Genomic DNA, 18,630 nt, shown 5'->3' with positions numbered 1-18,630 from the left:
GAACCTATAATAACCATAACACAACCACCACAAGCAAGAACAACACCACAAAACACAACAAATCAAGCAAACAAAGGATTCTCAGGCTTAGATAAGCCATGGTCATGCACTCACCTTATCAACTGATTATAACAACCAATACAACCAGTTGAGACCCTCCTAACGTTTGAAACAGCCCAGAAACGCCCTACAACAAGCAACACAACCAAAAACGACTTATAGCAAAACTGGACAGAAACATCAGAAAAGAACAGTCTCAAAGACGAAACCCTAAAATGAAAACCAACCGTTAACTAACAAATCTCTCCGGTGAAAAGCTATCCCTAGACGTCACGGAGCTTCACACAAAAGTTTCAGCACGATCAGGAACCAGACGAGACCACGATCTCAATTACAATCCCGATGGTTCCAACTCGCGGCTGAGAAAACGTGACTCACGAAACTGCAAATAACTCATCGAGTTTAAATCCAAAACTACTTCTGTAAAAAGGAGAATGACGATGAAAGACTTGGGAATAAACCTACCAAATTTAATTACCTTTGAGAACGATTTGTTATGCCGAAACTGTTTCCTCTCAAACCCTAACGATTCTGCTCTTTCTCCTTTAATCTCCTTCACACCACAATAGGCTCTCTCTCCTCTCTCTCTATCTCTGCAAACGGCGACCAGACACCCTAAAACCCTTAATTTGTCGCTTCTCCACTTATATACTCGGTTTAGATAACTAAACCAAACCAACCAAACCAAAATCGTGAATTAAAACAAACCCGATGAACCTAGAAATAGTGGTGTTGATCGATGCCACTAGGGTGTTGATCGACACTCCTACCAAAACCGCATAATCCGGTTCGCGGATGTTACATCTTTACTTGCGACAAAAGACCATTTGATCTGGGAAAAGTTTCTTATGACGTTGGAAGTGAGTTGTGGCTAAGCATTAGTGCTGTCAGAGAAAAGAAGATTAAGAAGATGAAGCAAACAATCATTCAAAATGTTGCTTACTATCTTGAGGACAAGATAGTTTTGAAGGGAAGTATGATGATAAATGGCAAAAATGTTAATGATGCATTTCATAAACAAATGGTGAATGGTGAGTATCAAGAGTAGAAGATAGGCGCAGAAGAGTGGAAGCTAGGCGCAGAGTATCTGAAGAAGGCTCCAAGTTTCAGTGGTTTAATCGACAAATAAGAGAAGGAGCACAAGGCTTTAAGAATGGAGAAGAAGCTTCCTTGTTGACTCCGACATCCTTGTTGATGGTAGAACAGAAGATTGCAAGTATATTGTTCGAAATAAACAAAGATGATGCAATTGCGGCGAGTTCACAAGTTTCAAGAGAGATCATTTTGAGTGATCAGTCTCTTACACTTCAACTTGTTGTTGATGTATTGGTTGAAGATCAAGAAGAGGAGCCTGATAAGCCACTACACATATGGTCTGTGAGGGTTGATAAACAGACTTGGCTTGCTGTTTCAAAAGTGCAGAATAGAGTTCTTATGTGTTGCGAGTTGCAGAGCGAGTTTTTTTCAAAACTGGCTTCATCATCAGTTGGCCAAACCACTTGGGAAACACAAGTTGAAGACATTGGATGGAAGCCGTTTGTTGATACTCTTCATGAGATCAACGTGACCTTCAATGGCAGGACAAAGATTATTTGTGCAGGAACAACCAAAGTTCAGTCTCTTTTCCAAAGATTTCACTTCCTTCCACCTTGAGGACAAGTTGGTTCTTCATGGCGGGAGTATTGTTAGGACTCAGATCAGATTATTCGGCCTTTGTGGGCCTCGTCCAAGGCTTATGGTTTAATTCCAGTCTCTTTGTATTTAAGTTGCTTAGTTCTCTCTGTAAACATGATCGAAAAGATCAATCAAAACATTCAAACACTTTCTTCTCTCTTGTTCTTCTCCTTCCTCCTTTCATTTCTTCTGATTTCTCATCTTCTTCTTCTTATTCTCATCTATTTCTGTTACTTCCTTGATAGAACAAAGTCTGGCTCTATTATGGTGTTCTCTTTCCGTCACCGAGAAAGCAATACTTGTGCTGATATTCTAGTAAAAACAGCAATCACACACCCCTCACCATAGGAAATTTATTGTACCTGTCCATATTTTCTATAGCTGCTTGTAAACTTTGATGTAAACTCTGTTCAATAATAAGATTATTGGAAGGAAAAAAAAAATATGCATAAAGTAGCATTTTCCTTTCCCTTTTATAAAGAAAACAAAATAAAAATTGGCATATAATGATTCTAATTATTAGGTCGTACCCGAAAAAAAAAGATTCTAATTATTAGGCTGTTGACTACGTTGAATGTATGACAACAAGGTAGCTGATATGTCGGGACGGCTGCAATTCCTTCTTTATTAGTTCTTTCTCGAGTGGAGGAAAAAAACAGACGACAGAGAAAGCGAGAGAGAGAGAGAGAGAGGGAGAGAGAGAGAGAGAGGGAGAGAGAGATGGAGAATCATACGAAAGACTCGACCATGAATGTTTCATCTCTTAACTGTATCGATCTATCCAACGATGATCTTCATAACTCAGTTGTTTCCCTCAAACAGGTTTGTCCCCCAATCTCAGTTTTTTTCGATTTTGCATGTTTTGATCATTGATTAGAATCAAGAAAAAAAATATTGATTCCATGATATTATGGGTAATTTTGGGTTTAGGCATGTTTGGATTCTGGATTTTTCTATGTGATTAACCATGGGATAGACGAAGAGTTCATGGGATAAAAAAGAAGGTTATTACATTGGAATTGAAGTTCCTAAAGATGACCCTCACTGGATTAAACCATTCTATGGCCCTAACCCTTGGCCTGATGCTGGTTAGGGTGTTTTCTTTCTTTTTCTCTCTGTTGATTTTGTTCATGGCACTTTCTTTGAATAAACTTTGATGTTTTTGGTAGATGTTTTACCCGGTTGGCGAGAAACAATGGAGAAATATCATCAAGAAGCATTGTAAGTCCTCATCTTTGGTTTGCCCTTTTAGTCGAATTCGTTGGTTTAGTTGAAACATTCATCTGTTTTAATTGTTGACAAAATCTGAAGAAAGATAACTCTATAGGAACGAATCATGTTACTGAAAGTTTGGTATGGTCAGGAGGATTTCTAAGGATATTGCAAGATTATTGGCGTTAGCCCTGGACTTGGATGTGATAGGACGGAAATGCTTGGAAAGCCTATTGCAACTATGCGTTTGTTGCGCTATCAGGGTAATGTATTTTTCTTATGAAGAGATCGCAGAGCATTACTGTTCCTTAAGCTTTTTGTATGTATGGTCAAATGTTATACTTACCCGTTGGCTTCTTCTGTTATATTAAGGGGTTTCTGATCCCTCAAATGGAATATATGCATGTGGAGCACATTCTGACTTCGGGATGATGACTCTGTTAGCCACAGATAGTGTAACAGGACTCCAGGTATTAAGCAACACAGATTTGTTATTTATATACCTTTTTGAGATAGTCTGGTTAGTTAGTTATGTAATTTGCTAAAACTTGATGGCAGATATGCAAAGATAAGAAGGCGACGCCTCAGAAGTGGGAATATGTACCGCCAATTAGAGGGTATAACGAAAGACCTTTCTAGTGGTTCATTGGATCCATCATCATCTTATCAACTTTGTATCCTATATACTGACTAGCTTAAGAATTTTTTGTTTATTACATATGTGTTCAACTCTGAGCATCTGATCAAAACTCAGTGTCAATATGGTGGATTTATTTGTTTCATCTGTCTCCAGGGCATTTATTGTGAATCTTGGCGATATGCTGGAACGGTGGAGCAATGGATTTTTCAAGTAATACTTCTAGCTTTACAAGGGATTGTGATTTTGAAGTAAATTTTTCTAGCTGACATTTTTCTCCCATACATTGTGACCTTACATGTCCACATTACATCGGGTTCTTGGGAACGGTCAGGAACGATATTCAGTAAGGCTCTTACTAGACTTATCTGTTTCTGATCTTTCAGGGTTATTAGAGAGGGTTTTTGCTTTTTAGCCATATGCTTGGTCATAATATTCTCAACAGTTTAGTTTTTTGTTTGACATGTTCAGAGTTCAGAACCGAGTCTAGCAAAGTAACATGTATAACATCAATGTTGCATCTAATTTTTTCTCAACGCAGATTCCATTCTTCCTGGAACCGAATCATGACTGTCTAGTGGAGTGTCTCCCAACATGCAAGTCAGAAAGTACCCTCCCTAAGTAAGACTTCAGCTAGTTCTATACCAAGACCTTTTGAGTGGTAACAACTGTTGTTAAAAATTGTTAATGATTTTGATGCATGCATAGATATCCACCGATCAAATGTTCGACGTACCTCACCCAGCGTTACAAAGAAACACATGCGGAGCTAAGCATCTACCACCAACAAACATGAATGCTCTTTTCAATCAACAGTAGGAGGGAGTCTAAAAAAAAAGAAAGTAAATTAGTGTTCGTTGTTACACTCTTGGATGTATGCTCAAAGCAAAGTCCTCAAATAGATCGTAATGTAAGTGAAGTTTACGGCACACCCCTTCCATTTGCAGGGATACACATGCTTTTATGTCTTGTTTCAATCTTTGTATCTGTACGAATTTGAGAAGAACCTACAGTCTTTGTTACATTTATAATCAATACTAGCCACACTTGTTGACTCATGGGTTTACGAGATGTTGTAATGAGACAAAAGAATGTAAATTAACAAGTTTGGTCGCCGCTCATGTGATAAAACCTTCATCTCGTTGGTGCGGGCGATCATTAACCCAAATTGCGTTATAGGGTTCACTAGAAGTGATGCACAAAATCCATATACGACTTTCTCCTTTGCATTTTTGTAATAACCCTTCGCCAATTGAGAAATGTTTGATCTCATAGTTTCGCTGGAAAAAAGTAGAGCAGTCTCCTTATTCTGGTAAAGAAAAGACACAAAGGCCATTGCAAACAAAACAAAACAAAACCTACTAGTAACAGAGAAGATAAAAAAGGTACTGCTTCTCTCTAGATTAAGAGCTAGTTTAGAGATACAACAGTTTCACTAATTCGAACCGAGCACTTCGAGAAGTTATCAAACTCGGTGTAGTCACTGTCAGAGATCATTGTCTTGGACCATGACTTCCTTGCGCTGTTCTCTGATCCTCATTGCTTCCTCCTGTAAACACCACATATGATAACAAGAGAAAATAACGTTAATCATATGAACAGGAAGATGCAAAAACCAGAAAATTTGTTGAGTTGCTTTAAGCAAAAGATACCTCAGAGATGAGTTTCCTCTTCTTCTCTTAAGCTTCTCCTTCTTTGCTTTCACTCCCTGAGCTTCAGCCAACAAATACATCCTCTTTGCGGTCTTAGCATATGGATTAAGCTTCACCATCACATTCAAATTCTTCGAAGGGTTCTTCATAATCACTCATTTCTTCACTTCCTTCTTCATTGGCTTCACCACACTCTCTGAACCTCATCAGAGTTTATAATCCTAGCAAGATCAGCATTAAACATTTTCGTCCGTGGCGAAACATATCCTTTCTTATTCTCAAAGAAACCATAAATAGACTCAACCTTCTCAAACGCAGACCTACCAAGATGACCACTAGTAGCTAAACCCAACAAATTCAACCTCGTCACATTACAAAATGTCAACTCCAGAAATCTTCCTAAATGCCTTTGACCAAAAACGATCCTTCAGTATCATAAACTATCAAGTATCAATGGACCTTTCCCAGATATGTAACGACGATTCCTCATTTGGCCTTCTCCACGTCAGCGAAAGCACCTATCCGCTTCAAAAACATAACCACTTAGGGAAGTTCCCTCAACGGATTCAATAAAATTACTACAAGTAACAAGTGGCAACTCTGGAACACTCTCGATCTTGTGACCACGAGCCATAATTAAAGAGGAAACCGCGGTAGGAGGGACTGCGGAAACAATGGCGTGCCTTTTCATCTTGACATTAACACGACGATGTAACCGTCGTAAGATTTTAGTCGGAGTTAACACTCGGCCACTACGACACATGTTTCCGTAAGTTGCTTGACCAGGACGCGGACGGTATGTACCACCACCTGAAACACGAGGGATATGGGAAATGGCATGACCTAAGGTTGACGGCTGTGGTTTGAGATTTGAGCGTGGACGTAGTTTACAATGTATGGACCGGAGCTAGGGTTGTAAATTGGTCTGTCCATAACCAAATGGGCATGTCTATTTGGACACATACAATTTATGGTCATTTATGTGTCAAGACCCAAATACACCCACACCCAAATATGTCCAAACCAAATAGGACCATGACCAATTGGTCTGTCCATTGGTTGCAGATTGAAGCAAAATTCATAATTTCATAAACTCATAATTATAAAGCTAAAGGTTTATAAACTCATAATTATAAAGCTAAAGATTTATAAATTCATAATACACTCATAATACACTCATAATACACTTATAATACTCATAAATACACGAAGAAAGAGAGAAGCGGCGAAATAAAAAAAAAAAAATCCCCCAAATAGTAAAAACCCCAATTTTTTAGGATTATTGGACAGCCCACGTCCAAACTAGTTTAGACCATATATAAATGGGCTAAATTGGTGTTAGGCCCATTTGACCGTTTTAAGTTTGGTAATAACCAAACCAGTCCAAATTAATTTGGACCGGACAGCCCATGGTTTTAGAGACCAATTGACATCTCTAACCGGAGCCATCATTACGGCTGGTACTGGAATTGTAGTGATGGCGATGCTTCCGTAGGCGTAGAGTGACTGGAAGGAGATTAATGGACATGAGGCGGCTATGGCAGCGAGTCTTTTCACATTATATTGGCATTCATTTGTACGGTGCCACCGTCGCCATGCTTTAGTCGGATCAATATTTGGAGGCCATTTTCAGATGTGAGACGAAGACTAGTGGTGTCTTTTAGGGTTTTTCAATATTAAAAAAAAATCTCACAAGACTACTTTTAAATCCTTATATAAATGTGTTTACTGATTAGGTTTCCTTGAAAAAGATACTTAATTCTATAAGGTTTTTGAACTTAAATAAAGAAAGTTATAAAGCAAGATTGTACTCAAAAGAGAGAGGTCTGGATGGTTGTAAACTGTGGAAAAAAAGTACTGTTGGGATACAAACAATATTCCACATCTGAAGATTAGAAAATAAGTTTTTAATATATAAGACAAGACCAACTCCAATTAGTATAAGACCTTTTAGGAAGGAGCCCAATAAGAAATCCGTGCGGACTTTGCCACATGGGCCCAAAGAAGACAATATCATACTAATAGGAGAGTTGGCTTGGGTTTGGAAAGCCCAATAATTGGTATCAGAGCCTAGATCGAAAAGTGGACCTAGGGGAGTAGGTGTGGGCTATGTGGGAGGATCTCTCAAAAAAGATGACATGATTAAGGGTGCCTCAAGAATACTTCAGGAATAAAGGGGTACCGGAGCATAGGTACCTGGTTTCGCTGAAGGGAGATACAAACAATATCCCACATCTGAAGATTATAAAATAAGTTTCTAATATATAAGCCAAGACCAACTCCAATTAGTATGAGGCTTTTTGGGAAGGAGTCCAATAAGAAATCCGTGCGGGTTTTACCACATGGATTCAAAGCGGACAATATCATACTAATAGGAGAGTTGGTTTGGGCTTGGAAAACCCAACAAGTACAAAGTAAGGTATTCGATATTCCAAAGAAAAGGAATAGAGAATTTCCAGATAAATACATGGGAGCTTGACTGACAAATATATAACTATACATTGTGAACATCTGAAAGTAGTTTCACTTGTTGACAAGTTTGCTATCTAATTTTACATTACGTAATGCATCTGAATGATTCAGAAGGTATATACGTTTTTTTTCCTTCGACAAGTTGCCTATAGGGTAGTTCTAATGGAACTACTTAGGCATGACCACGGTTACGGTTATCACGTTTACGGTTTATCAACCACCGGTTACGGTTAGAAATTCTGTTTAACCTTAACCATAACCGTTTAGTAAACGGTTAAACGGTTACGGTTGAATACGGTTCCGGTTGAAGCGGTTATGGTTATATACGGTTACGGTTATTTGATAATATGATACGGTTAATATTATTTGATGATATAGTATAACTGATATTATTTATTTATAATTAATATGTTTTTTTAGTGTATTCATATTTCTATATATCATATAATTTATATTAAATAAATAATTATTAGTATATTTTATTACATTTTTAAACGGTTACGGTTAATAAATTACGGTTTAACTATGCGGTTAACCAACGGTTTTGATACGGTTACGATTAATTAACAGTTATGGTTAATATAATTTAACCACTTATTTACGGTTAACGGTTACGGTTTTTAACCATTTTATACGGTTACGGTCTGGTTACGGTTCGAATACGGTCCGGTTACGGTCCGAAATACGGTTACGGTTTGATTTTGGTCATGCCTCCATATTCAAAAAAAAAAAAAANAAACAAAAAAAACAGTGCCCGACCCCTTCAATATTTGTTGTTTAAAATTTCAAATAATTTTACGTAAACATTAAATTGGTATGAAATGGTTTATAAACAAAGATCTTGACAATTTAGAGCACGCAGCTCTAAAAGAATTAAAACATTGGTATCTCGAACCCTGCTGGCCTGATAGGACATAGTTATCGACAAAATATGAATGTAGAGTTTTGCGTTTCTATATATGTTTTATAACGGGGGATAAAAAAAAATATATTAGAAGACGCTTTACTAAATCAAATTGGAGAAGAGTTTCTCAATAGTATGAATACAAAGATAAATATTTATAATTTTATATTTGATTAGTTCTATGCTTTTATCTTTTGGGCAAACAATAATTTTATACTATAATTTATCAAAGAAAAGTCTAAATTTTCTTTCAAGTAAGTGTGAAACAAGAATATTTTTTTTTGTTTTTGGGTCAAACTAAAAACAACATCGAAAAATTGTGTCTTAAATCTTTTGTTTTAGCGTAAACAATTATAAATTCAATGCATACTAAACCTGGACTAGCATACATTTTACGTTACCCCTAAACTGCAAGCTCAAGGAATCAATTGCAGTACGTATAAAAATGACTTTGCAACCTCATTAATTATATACTCCTTCGGTCCCTAATAAATCATGTTTCAACACTATCACACATATTAAGAAAAATTTAAATTTTAGTTACAAATTAATTTATAATTACTTTTTGGTAGATAGAGAAACCATAAACTAATAGACAAATGACATATGTCGAAAAGCATAAAGTAATATAATTATTTTAGTTTTTTACTCTACAACATCAATTTTTGAGGGACAAAAATAAATTATAGAACATTAATTAATCTATCAGGCACAGAGTATATTTTTTCTTCTCTTTCTCATATCGTTGTTAATCAAGAATCTCTCTAACTTTCACGTACCAAAAACATTAAACTGATCTAGTCATGATCTATATGTAGCAATCGAACTAAAATGAAAGAATCAAGAACGCATCATAAAATACACAATCAAGAACAATCTAATCTAACAAATCTACAACACTCTCTTATTGTCCCTTCTTGTGCCCATTATCAAACCAAAAAAGAAACTACTTTTGTTCGTAGTCTTCTTCTTCTTCTTCTTTCTCTTCTCATCATCCACTTTATAAGTCACCGATCGGCTTTTCGTCATCCACGAAATCCCTTTTTCTCTTCTCCCGCTGCCTCCAGCAGCCATAAGCAAGTACCGTCGGCGATCAAGAAGAGGAGAAGGACAAGAAGATACAGATGAAGAGCAGTAAGAAGAAAGAGAGGAACTAGTTGAGGAAGAACACAAGACTTGACGAGATCTTGGCCGACGTGAAGAAGCTGCTTTGATAAAAAGAGAGAGCCTCTCGTTAAGACAAAGGGAACAAACACCAGGTGATTGTCTATGCTTTGGGTGCTTCTTGCAAAACACTGCGTGTTTGGTCTTATCGTCTGCCTTGTTCTTGTTACTTGACCCTCGTCTTATTCCGAGCAAGCTCGTGCTCAAGCTCGCCATCTCTTCATCTATTTGGGTAGGTAAGTAGTAACATTAAATGTTTATATAATTTTAATAGAGAGAAGAGAATGCTTTGGTCGTGGATGGTTCATTGGAGGTTTCTAGGGATCTTCCGGGAAACTTTGGAGATGGGCCTTCTGAAAGATTTATTTTGTTGACAGGTCGTGTGGGTCGGGAAAAAGGAGTTTTGACGGTTGGGATGAGTGGAACAGATTAAGTGACGGATGAGATTGAGTGTAACAGGTCAGTTGAAATGACTAGAAAATTCCAAGTCTGGTAGGCGCGCGCAGAAAGTCCCAAATACTTGTGTATTTCATATACACACTCAATATATTAAACTATATATCTTTTTCGTTGTTTTGATTTGTACGTCCACAGAATTTGTGTTTTAATTCCGATGTCATTACAGACTTTACAGTACAAAAAGTACATGAAACCCATAACGTATTTATATAAAAAATTGCCATAACGTTTTTTTGTTTTGTTTTGTTGTTGTTGGTTAAAGCTTTAATCATGGTGACATGTTTGTATCGATCCAACGGAGAGATGGTTTAATCATGAGGAATTGTTTTTTTTTTTTTGATAGAAAATATCAAAAAACGAGGAAAAAATGTTTCAAAAATGAGGAAAATATTTTTCTTACTTGCTATATGATTTTGGGGAGAAAAATGAGACTATCAATAATATCAATATTTCATTTTATTTAAGAGAAAATTAAAATGATCCCTAAACTTTTATATGTTTTATTTCTTATCTAAATAAATTTCGGTGTTTCTATTTAGTCATTAAATTAAATTTCAATTCTTTGTATATATAATATTTTCTCATTTATATCTCCTTATACTTTATTTGTATTCGTTCTAAAATGAATAGTGATCTCAACTGCGTATCCATTCCGCTAACACACCACACACTACAAGAAAATAAGTTTATTGAGACGTATTTTTGAGACAAAAAATTTCCATCACAAATTTGTGACACTTTAAATACGATATTATGACTAAGTTTATTTGTAACAAATTCATAGTATTTTCGTCACTATATTATGACGAAAAAACTCAGTAACAAAAGTTTGTCACAATTAGTGACGAATATGCTACGATAATATTAATCGTCACTCTTATGACTGCAAGTCACAGTTTGTGACATAAAAATGAGTAAACATTAGTCATAAAATAGTATAAATTGTTATGTCATTTATACAAAGCCCATTAAGCCAAGTCTCTAACCCTAATTTAACCAGACTTATTTAAGAGATGATTAGGGTTTTATTCTTTATAATTTCGTGCCTCCATAACCTAGAGAGAGAGAGAGTGAACCATTTGAGAGAAATAGAACAAGGAGCCACAATTGAGATTAAGGACAGATATTACATGTTCTAGGAGATGGTGGAAAATAAGGGGTAAACAGACTCTTTTATGGACGAATTTTGGTGATCAATTTCCCAACCCAAAGATGTAAGTTTTCCCCAAAATATTTTGTAACCCCTTTTGTAGATTAAAAGTTATACATGTTTTCTCAAACCTATTCTGCGCAGATCCGCGAATTAACATCAGTCATCTTGTGAAATCGTTTCCCACTGCTACAAATTGAACCAGAAGCTGATCTACCAACTGTTGGAAAGATCTGAGTCTTAACTTTCCAGAATGCCTGAAATCGTTTCCATAGGAGTTATAACATGGAAGTTATCATCGAATATGTTCATCTGGACGAATTTGTGATTTTTTTTTTTGTAAGAATAAAGATAGCTTATAATGTATATTTAATGTTTATGATTATAAAAAATTTGTATGATAATAAATTTAAAAAATAATATTGTTTTGAGATTGATTTTTTAGTTATAATTTTTATCATATGCAATGAATTTTTATTAATAACACCATTTGAAAATAACTTCTAATGATAAAATTGGACATTACGATAGTCACAAAATATCATGTTTTTTGAGTATTTGTTAAAATTTTGCGACAAATTTCTAATTATCATTTGTGACCATTTGAGACTATAGTTTCGTAACAATAAGATACATAATTAAAACGTTATTTTAAACACGAATTGTGACGATTTAAAGACGTTTTGTTAGTCTGTAATTAAGACAGTTTTGTTACTTTTTGGTGTCGTAGTTATTGATGACAAAATGGTTACTAATATATTCGTTGCAACTCTTGTGACGTTTTTGTAACAAATAAAAATTTGTGACCATAGTATTGCAACCATTCAAAAATCGTCACAAATTCGTAACAATGTTTATATTGTGACTAAATACTTTGTATTGTGACTAAATATTTCGTCTTAATAAAATTATTTTCTTGTAGTGACATCCCTCACATTATTTCTCCCTTAATGTAACATTTAATGTTGCTCGCGCCATGTATACTTCCTCCTTCTCAGGGTTGATGCATCCTATTCCTCTTCTGAAAAAATCTATTAGAACGGGGCATTCTCAAAAATGCCCCTTTTCCATATCCCTTTTTAAAAATACTTTTTCATGTTGACCATTTTTAAAACTACCCCATTTTATATACAAAATGACCAAATTACCCTTTTTGAGTGATAGCAAGAATGTACAGTCATCAAAATCAAAAATATTTTCCTGCCAAAAATAAAAAAAATTTCCCGCAAAAATATTGAAATTTATAACTTATAAAAACATTGTAAACACTTTTAAAAGCGTATACAAGGTTTTCAAAAGGTTTTTAAAAACCTTGTATACGCTTTTAAAAACCTTGTAAATGCTTCTAAAAAGCTTTTAAAAGCGTTTACAAGGTGTTTAAAAACCTTTTAAAACCCTTTTAAAAACCTTTTAAAACCCTTTTAAAAACCTTATAAAAACCTTGTAAACGTTTTTATAAGGTTTTTAAAAACATTGTAAAAGCATTTACAAGGTGTTTAAAAACTTTTTAAAAATCTTTTTAAAAACTATTTGAAAACCTTTTAAAAACCTTTTAAAAACCTTGTAAACGCTTTTACAAGGTGTTTAAAAAACCTTTTAAAACTCTTTACAAAATCTTGTAAAAGCCTTTACAAGGTGTTTACAAGGCTTTTATAAGGTAGAAACTTTATAAAACCTTTTAAAAACTTTGTAAATGTTTTTTGGCGGGAAAATTTTTTTTTGTCAAAAATTTTTATCAAAGTCTTTTTGACAAAATATTTTTTTGGCGGGAAATTTTTTTCGAAAATTATTTGGCGGGAAAATATGTCGGAAATTTTTTTGGCAGGAAAATTTTGTTTTTCTTTTTATTGATTAAAATATATTTCTTCTAAGGATAAAATGGTCATTAAAAATTAAAGGAGGGCAAAAATAAAAATAGCCAAAAAAGGGGGTATTTTTGAAAAGAGATATACCAAAAAGGGTATTTTTAACAAATTATCTTAGAACTATGTATTTTGCTCTACCTTAAAAAAAGTGACTATTAAGGATCTATAATTAGAAGTTTTGGGTTTGATTTTAGTATTTAGAGTTTACGGGTTGTTTTTAAGGTATATGATTTAGTTTGAAAGTGTAAAGTTTAGTTTTAGTTTTTTTTTGGTTTGAAGAAAGAAAATAAGTGATATAGGATGTTTTGAGTAAAAACACGCAGATTAAGAAATTGCTTCTTTAAAAAATTCAACCAATAATAAACAAGACTGCATAATATAAAATATTAAACTAATTTAAAAGTTGCATAGAAAATTGAAAACATCATATATTATGAAACAATATAACTTTTCTAAAACATCCTATAATATGAAACAAAAGGAGTAATTTTTTTTTGAACAAAAGATATACTAGTATTTTTACGAATAGCCCATAATTTTGTATGTTTTTTTTTTACTTATGTAACATATAATACATAAATGGGAAATTACCTAGAATATTGCATAAAAGTAGGTTTATTACTAGACTAACACGTTGAGATTTCTGCCTTACTAGAATAACACATAAAAGTTTGCAAATTACTTCTATATCTGAGTTGTGTGTTTTATTACGATTTATGCCATTCTCTTTTAAAACGAAGATCTTAAAAGGGGAAAATAAAAAGATCATAAACCTAAGTCGATCCCTTGAATCTTTGTGTTGTTTGTCTTACGATTGTTGGGTTGAGATCAGCTATTTTTAGATAGCTTGCGGCGTGAAAAGAATCTGTGTGGAGGACGTTTGGCTGGAGGACCACTGACGGCGAGTTGACGGCGAGGTGGTTTGAAGTAGAGGAGGAGGGAAATAAAGCGATTTGCTCAGAGGTAAATTTCTATATCGTGGTTTAGTCTCTATTGCTTACTGTTTTCTTATACCCGAGTATTACATAGTAGGCCTTGTATATTGTATGTTAGTTTTCTGTATGTTGTTGAGCTCTGTTTTTCGGAAGATATTTGTGTGACTTCATGTTGCTTCGTTGCTAATCTAAGCAACAAATGTTTTGTGATATTGAATTAATAACTAAACTAAAGCTTCTGTCGTAGATATGGGGTCAAGCAAGAGGTATCCAAGTAGGTTGTATGGGGTTGGTAATTTTCCACTGCCGATGAGAAGCATGCACCACGATTGTAGTTTGTCCAATCTTGGTGGTTTGAAAGGCTTTGTTGGTGATGAGGTGTATGACAAAATAAGAAAGAATTCGCAGCTGGGAGTTCTATTGGATCTAGCCGAATCTGACTACCTGTTTTGTGGGAAGACCATCCATTATCTATTATCCAATCAATTGGCAATAAACATTCCTTCGGAGGTATGGTTTTTGGTTGGAGGAAAGCCGCTGAGGTTCTCTCTATATGAATATGAAGAAATTAGTGGTTTGAATTGTGAGAAGATTGATGAAACAGAGTTTGAAGTCGATCATACACCTTTATGGGCGGCTTTAAAGGTGAAAGCTTTTAATGGACCCAACTGGGAGGAGCTAGTTGAGGGTTTGAGAAGCTGCCGTGGGTGGTCTGATGAAATGAAGACGCAGATAGCTCGGTTGTATCTTGTTCATGTTGGAGTGCTTGGTTTATCAAGGAACAGTCGGATTCCTCTGGAATACGCTAAAAGGGCGTTGAATGAAGAAGCATTTGAGAGTTTTCAATGGGGTAGGGTTGGATTCAAGAGTTTAGTTGATTCCATCAAAGTCCTTGGGTTACCTAACAATGCTTATACCCTCCATGGATGTGTCCATGTATTGCTGATATGGGCATTTGAGAGCGTGAAGGTGCTGGGGGCTAGCTACGGGAATGTAAGAGAAGGTGTAGATTTGCCTCTGTTAAGGTGGAGAGGAGGGAGGCCAAGGAAGGATATCGAAGCCTTCATATCCGGGAGCAAACTCCTTAATAATGGGGAGGTATGCCTTCAATTTACGTATACATTATTTGTCTGCATTTTTTCTTTGTGATAGATTATTAAAAGTTATGGTATCTGAAATGCAGCTTCAGGTGAAGCATTTAGTACCTAAACCTTTGGAGTTCATATATCCAGATTGGCCAGGACAGTATTGTGTGTATGGTGTAGGAGAAGGTTTGAAGAAGAAACTGGATAATCTGCTGTTAGACGTGATCAATGGCGAAGTGGATGAAAGAGAATGGGATTGTGTAAAAAAAAGGAAGGGGGAACATACGAAGAAGAGGGAGAGGAGGCAACATGTTGCAGGGGTAAGTGACGATGATTTCCTTGAAACAGCCCCAACCAGCATCCGTAATGTCCCCAATAATGCGAAGGAGCAGAAAGAAAGTGTTGGGGACAAATGTTCAGCAGAGAAGGCGTCTGGAGATAATTATTCAGGTGTGCAGGGTGAAGATGGTAGTGGAAGGTTATTTACTATGGTTGAAACACTAGGGGCGAAAATGGATAATATTCAGATATCGTTTTCTAGAGCAATAGCGGAAGTTGTGTTCAAACTTCAAGGTATGGAGAGTAGGATGGGTAACTTTGAGAGTGACGTTCAACTATTGAAGAAAGTTGTTATCAACACAACGGATGGAGGAGCGCATACGCAAGGACCTCTTACATTAAGAAATGACGAACAAAAAATAGAGGAGGTATGATCTGCGTACCGTATTGATAAAATTGTTATTATATATCTATTGTTCAGTATGAAGTCTTTGTATTTATCTATTCGAGGAAACAATATCAATTTCAGTTTTGTGAAGTTGTATAATTTTGTAATTATTTTGATATATGATTTTTTTCGTACACACAATTTAGCAATTTGTATACTTTGTCTCTAGTTTAACAGCGTCATATTATATTTCAAATGTCTTGTATATAACGTCAAATACATGTCTTTTGTTTCAAGTCATGGCTATATCAGATAAAGCATTCGGACAAGGATGGTTATAAAGTTGCTAGTTGTGTTAGGAATCCGTTAGCCATTAAGGATAAGGTCATGTGGTCTGGGAGTATTAAAATCGAACCAGAGGACAGTGTAGAGCGAATTCCAAAGCAGATGGTAGACAGTGTACAGCGTGTCAAAAGAGTACAGAGTTGGGAGACAGAGGAAGGCGATAAAAGAGCAAAGTATAATGACAAAGTTGATGGAGCAGGTGCTCAACCCGTTCCTATTAATGTTATCCATCCGGTAAGTGGTGGTAACCCTGGCTCGTCGGATCGAAAGTGCGAATCTGTTGTGGATTTAACCAAGGGGACCAGCAGTCCTGCATCGTCTCATACAGTGAAAGATAAGGAGAAAGCCAGGTATTTTGCATATTTGTTACAAAAGGTGTTTCCTCCATCAAGAGAGCTTGATCTTCTATTAGTAGATCCAGTGGGCACCAACATAGGGTTAAACCCTAATGACGAATCAATGCGAGCTGCATTAATGACCCGACGTGAAAGCCACATTGTAGTCCTATCTCCCGCAGTGTACGATCCTTTTAGTGAGGCAAGTCCTGAGAAAATTGCAAAGCTGATGTCCTTCCTAACTGATGATTTGTAAGTCTTCATTTAGAGTTGTATATAATTAGTGTCTATATTCGGATTTGAGGACTACGATCTATAACTGATTTGTTAATTTTGGTATTCAGGGCTAAAGTACCTTGCACTGGAAATGCCGAATTTTATTTTCGCCTCCTGACCCCTAAACAATTGTGGCCAACTACAACATTCGGCTGGTTATGGGATGCGGTAAGCTTCGTAGCATAACATTTGACGCAGTTAACTATGGTATACTAATGCCTGATAGATGTCACTCGTGTTGCAGCACATGGTTACATGTATGCATATGTTCCGTATTAGGGGGACGCAAACGCCATCCCCATATAAAACAGATCGTATTGCTTTTCTCGATCCTTTGTTTGTTAGTATGTGGGCATTCGAATTCCCTAAAATGGAAGCCTCTAATCAATGGGTTTTTGGAGAAGGTTATTTTGAGACGTACGTGGGAAGGCTGCCAAAATACGGAATGACAAACAAGGTGTGGGTTGACGATGTAGACACCCTGCTCTTCCCATACAACCTCGATAACAACCATTGGGTAGCCATCGAAGCTGACTTAGTCCAGCGGAGGCTAAGAGTTTACGATAGCATAAACAGCGGTAGAACCGACGAGAGTCTACAAAAGAAGTGCAAACCGTTCGCAAAAATGATCCCACGCTTGATACAAGCATATAACCGGAGGTACAAAGATGAGCATATCGGGGCGGCGGCATTTAGTTACTACCGGGTGAAAACACTCCCACAGAACTATCAACAAGGTGACTGTGGTGTGTACACGTTGAAGTGCTTAGAGTGTATAGCTCTTGGAGTAAATTACACAGGCCTATGTGATGCGGCCATGCCTTCTATTAGGATGAAACTTGCTGCAGACGTGTTTGATGAGGTCCCAGACCGAGACTGCTTTCTCCAACTAGATGCTACGTCGGAGACAGTAGATTATCCGGAAGCTGAGTTCAACTCGGGATCAAAAAGTTGAAGAGGTTCCATGTACATTACCGGAGCAGTATGATTTTGCAAAATTGAAGATTGGTTTTACGCGTGTTGCTAATAGAAGATGCGTGTTTGGTCATTTTTTTGGTAACATGTGGGATTTGAGGATGTCGTTCTTAGATTTTCCGAGGTCTGGTCACTCACATAGCTCCTATCGGTTGATTGTAAACCCTCTTCAGGTGTAGTGTTTTTTGTATATTGGAGGGTCTAGATATGTATCATTATGACGTCTTTCTAACCAGTATTAGTATATGTTAGGCCTTTATCAGATGTGTACGTACCATCAGCTAAGTAACGGCCTTATTATGGTCTGTGTACACACGTACGTATATTCATATGTGTACGTACCATCAACTAAGTAACGGCCTTATTATGGTCTGTGTACACACGTACGTATATTTATGGTCTGTGTACACACGTACGTATATTCATCAGTGTACGTACAATCGATTTTCTAACGTTATAGACTTGATTTTTAGGTCCATGGTTGGTGCTTAGTTTCTATCCATTTTGAGCACACTAACTTGTCCCTACTGGCAATCCTATGATATGATGAGCGTGATGTGATTAAATTGTATTCAAATTCAGCGAACCATAATCATCCTAACAGACTGTTACGGATCATATGGACCACCTGCGTGAAAGTAATAAGTACAACCAGGAATAATGTTTATTCGCTACTTAATTTAACGGACCAATAGCAGCTTCGTAGACGTCCATCACGAACTTCTTTCGGAAATTGTCAATATTGTTGTCGGTGATCTTCAAG

At 36.1% G+C, this 18,630-nt stretch overlaps 2 protein-coding genes and 2 pseudogenes across 2 annotated transcripts; 2 read left to right on the top strand and 2 right to left on the bottom strand.

The window, feature by feature from the left end:
• The first annotated feature begins 2,481 nt into the window (after window positions 1-2,481).
• On the top strand, window positions 2,482-4,641 carry LOC104773649 (annotated as a pseudogene).
• A 352-nt stretch (window positions 4,642-4,993) lies between these two features.
• Window positions 4,994-6,067, bottom strand: LOC104773653 (annotated as a pseudogene).
• A 3,223-nt stretch (window positions 6,068-9,290) lies between these two features.
• Window positions 9,291-10,031, bottom strand: LOC104773647. Its single transcript, XM_010498294.2, has one exon. It carries the CDS (start codon window positions 9,989-9,991, stop codon window positions 9,503-9,505), a length of 489 nt encoding a protein of 162 aa, XP_010496596.1. The 5' UTR covers window positions 9,992-10,031; the 3' UTR covers window positions 9,291-9,502.
• Window positions 10,032-14,675: 4,644 nt separating this feature from the next.
• LOC104773652 lies at window positions 14,676-16,730 on the top strand. Its single transcript, XM_010498298.1, has 4 exons — window positions 14,676-15,282; window positions 15,368-15,976; window positions 16,249-16,631; window positions 16,718-16,730. The coding sequence occupies exons 1-4, from the start codon at window positions 14,905-14,907 to the stop codon at window positions 16,728-16,730; spliced, it is 1,383 nt and encodes a 460-aa protein (XP_010496600.1). The 5' UTR covers window positions 14,676-14,904.
• The last annotated feature ends 1,900 nt before the right edge of the window (window positions 16,731-18,630 follow it).

Source organism: Camelina sativa, unplaced genomic scaffold, assembly GCF_000633955.1.
Source record: "Camelina sativa cultivar DH55 unplaced genomic scaffold, Cs unpScaffold00604, whole genome shotgun sequence".
In the NCBI taxonomy this organism is placed as follows: domain Eukaryota; kingdom Viridiplantae; phylum Streptophyta; class Magnoliopsida; order Brassicales; family Brassicaceae; genus Camelina; species Camelina sativa.
The sequence above is the reverse complement of the archived record's forward strand: the minus strand, read 5'-3'. Positions and strand labels throughout refer to the sequence as shown.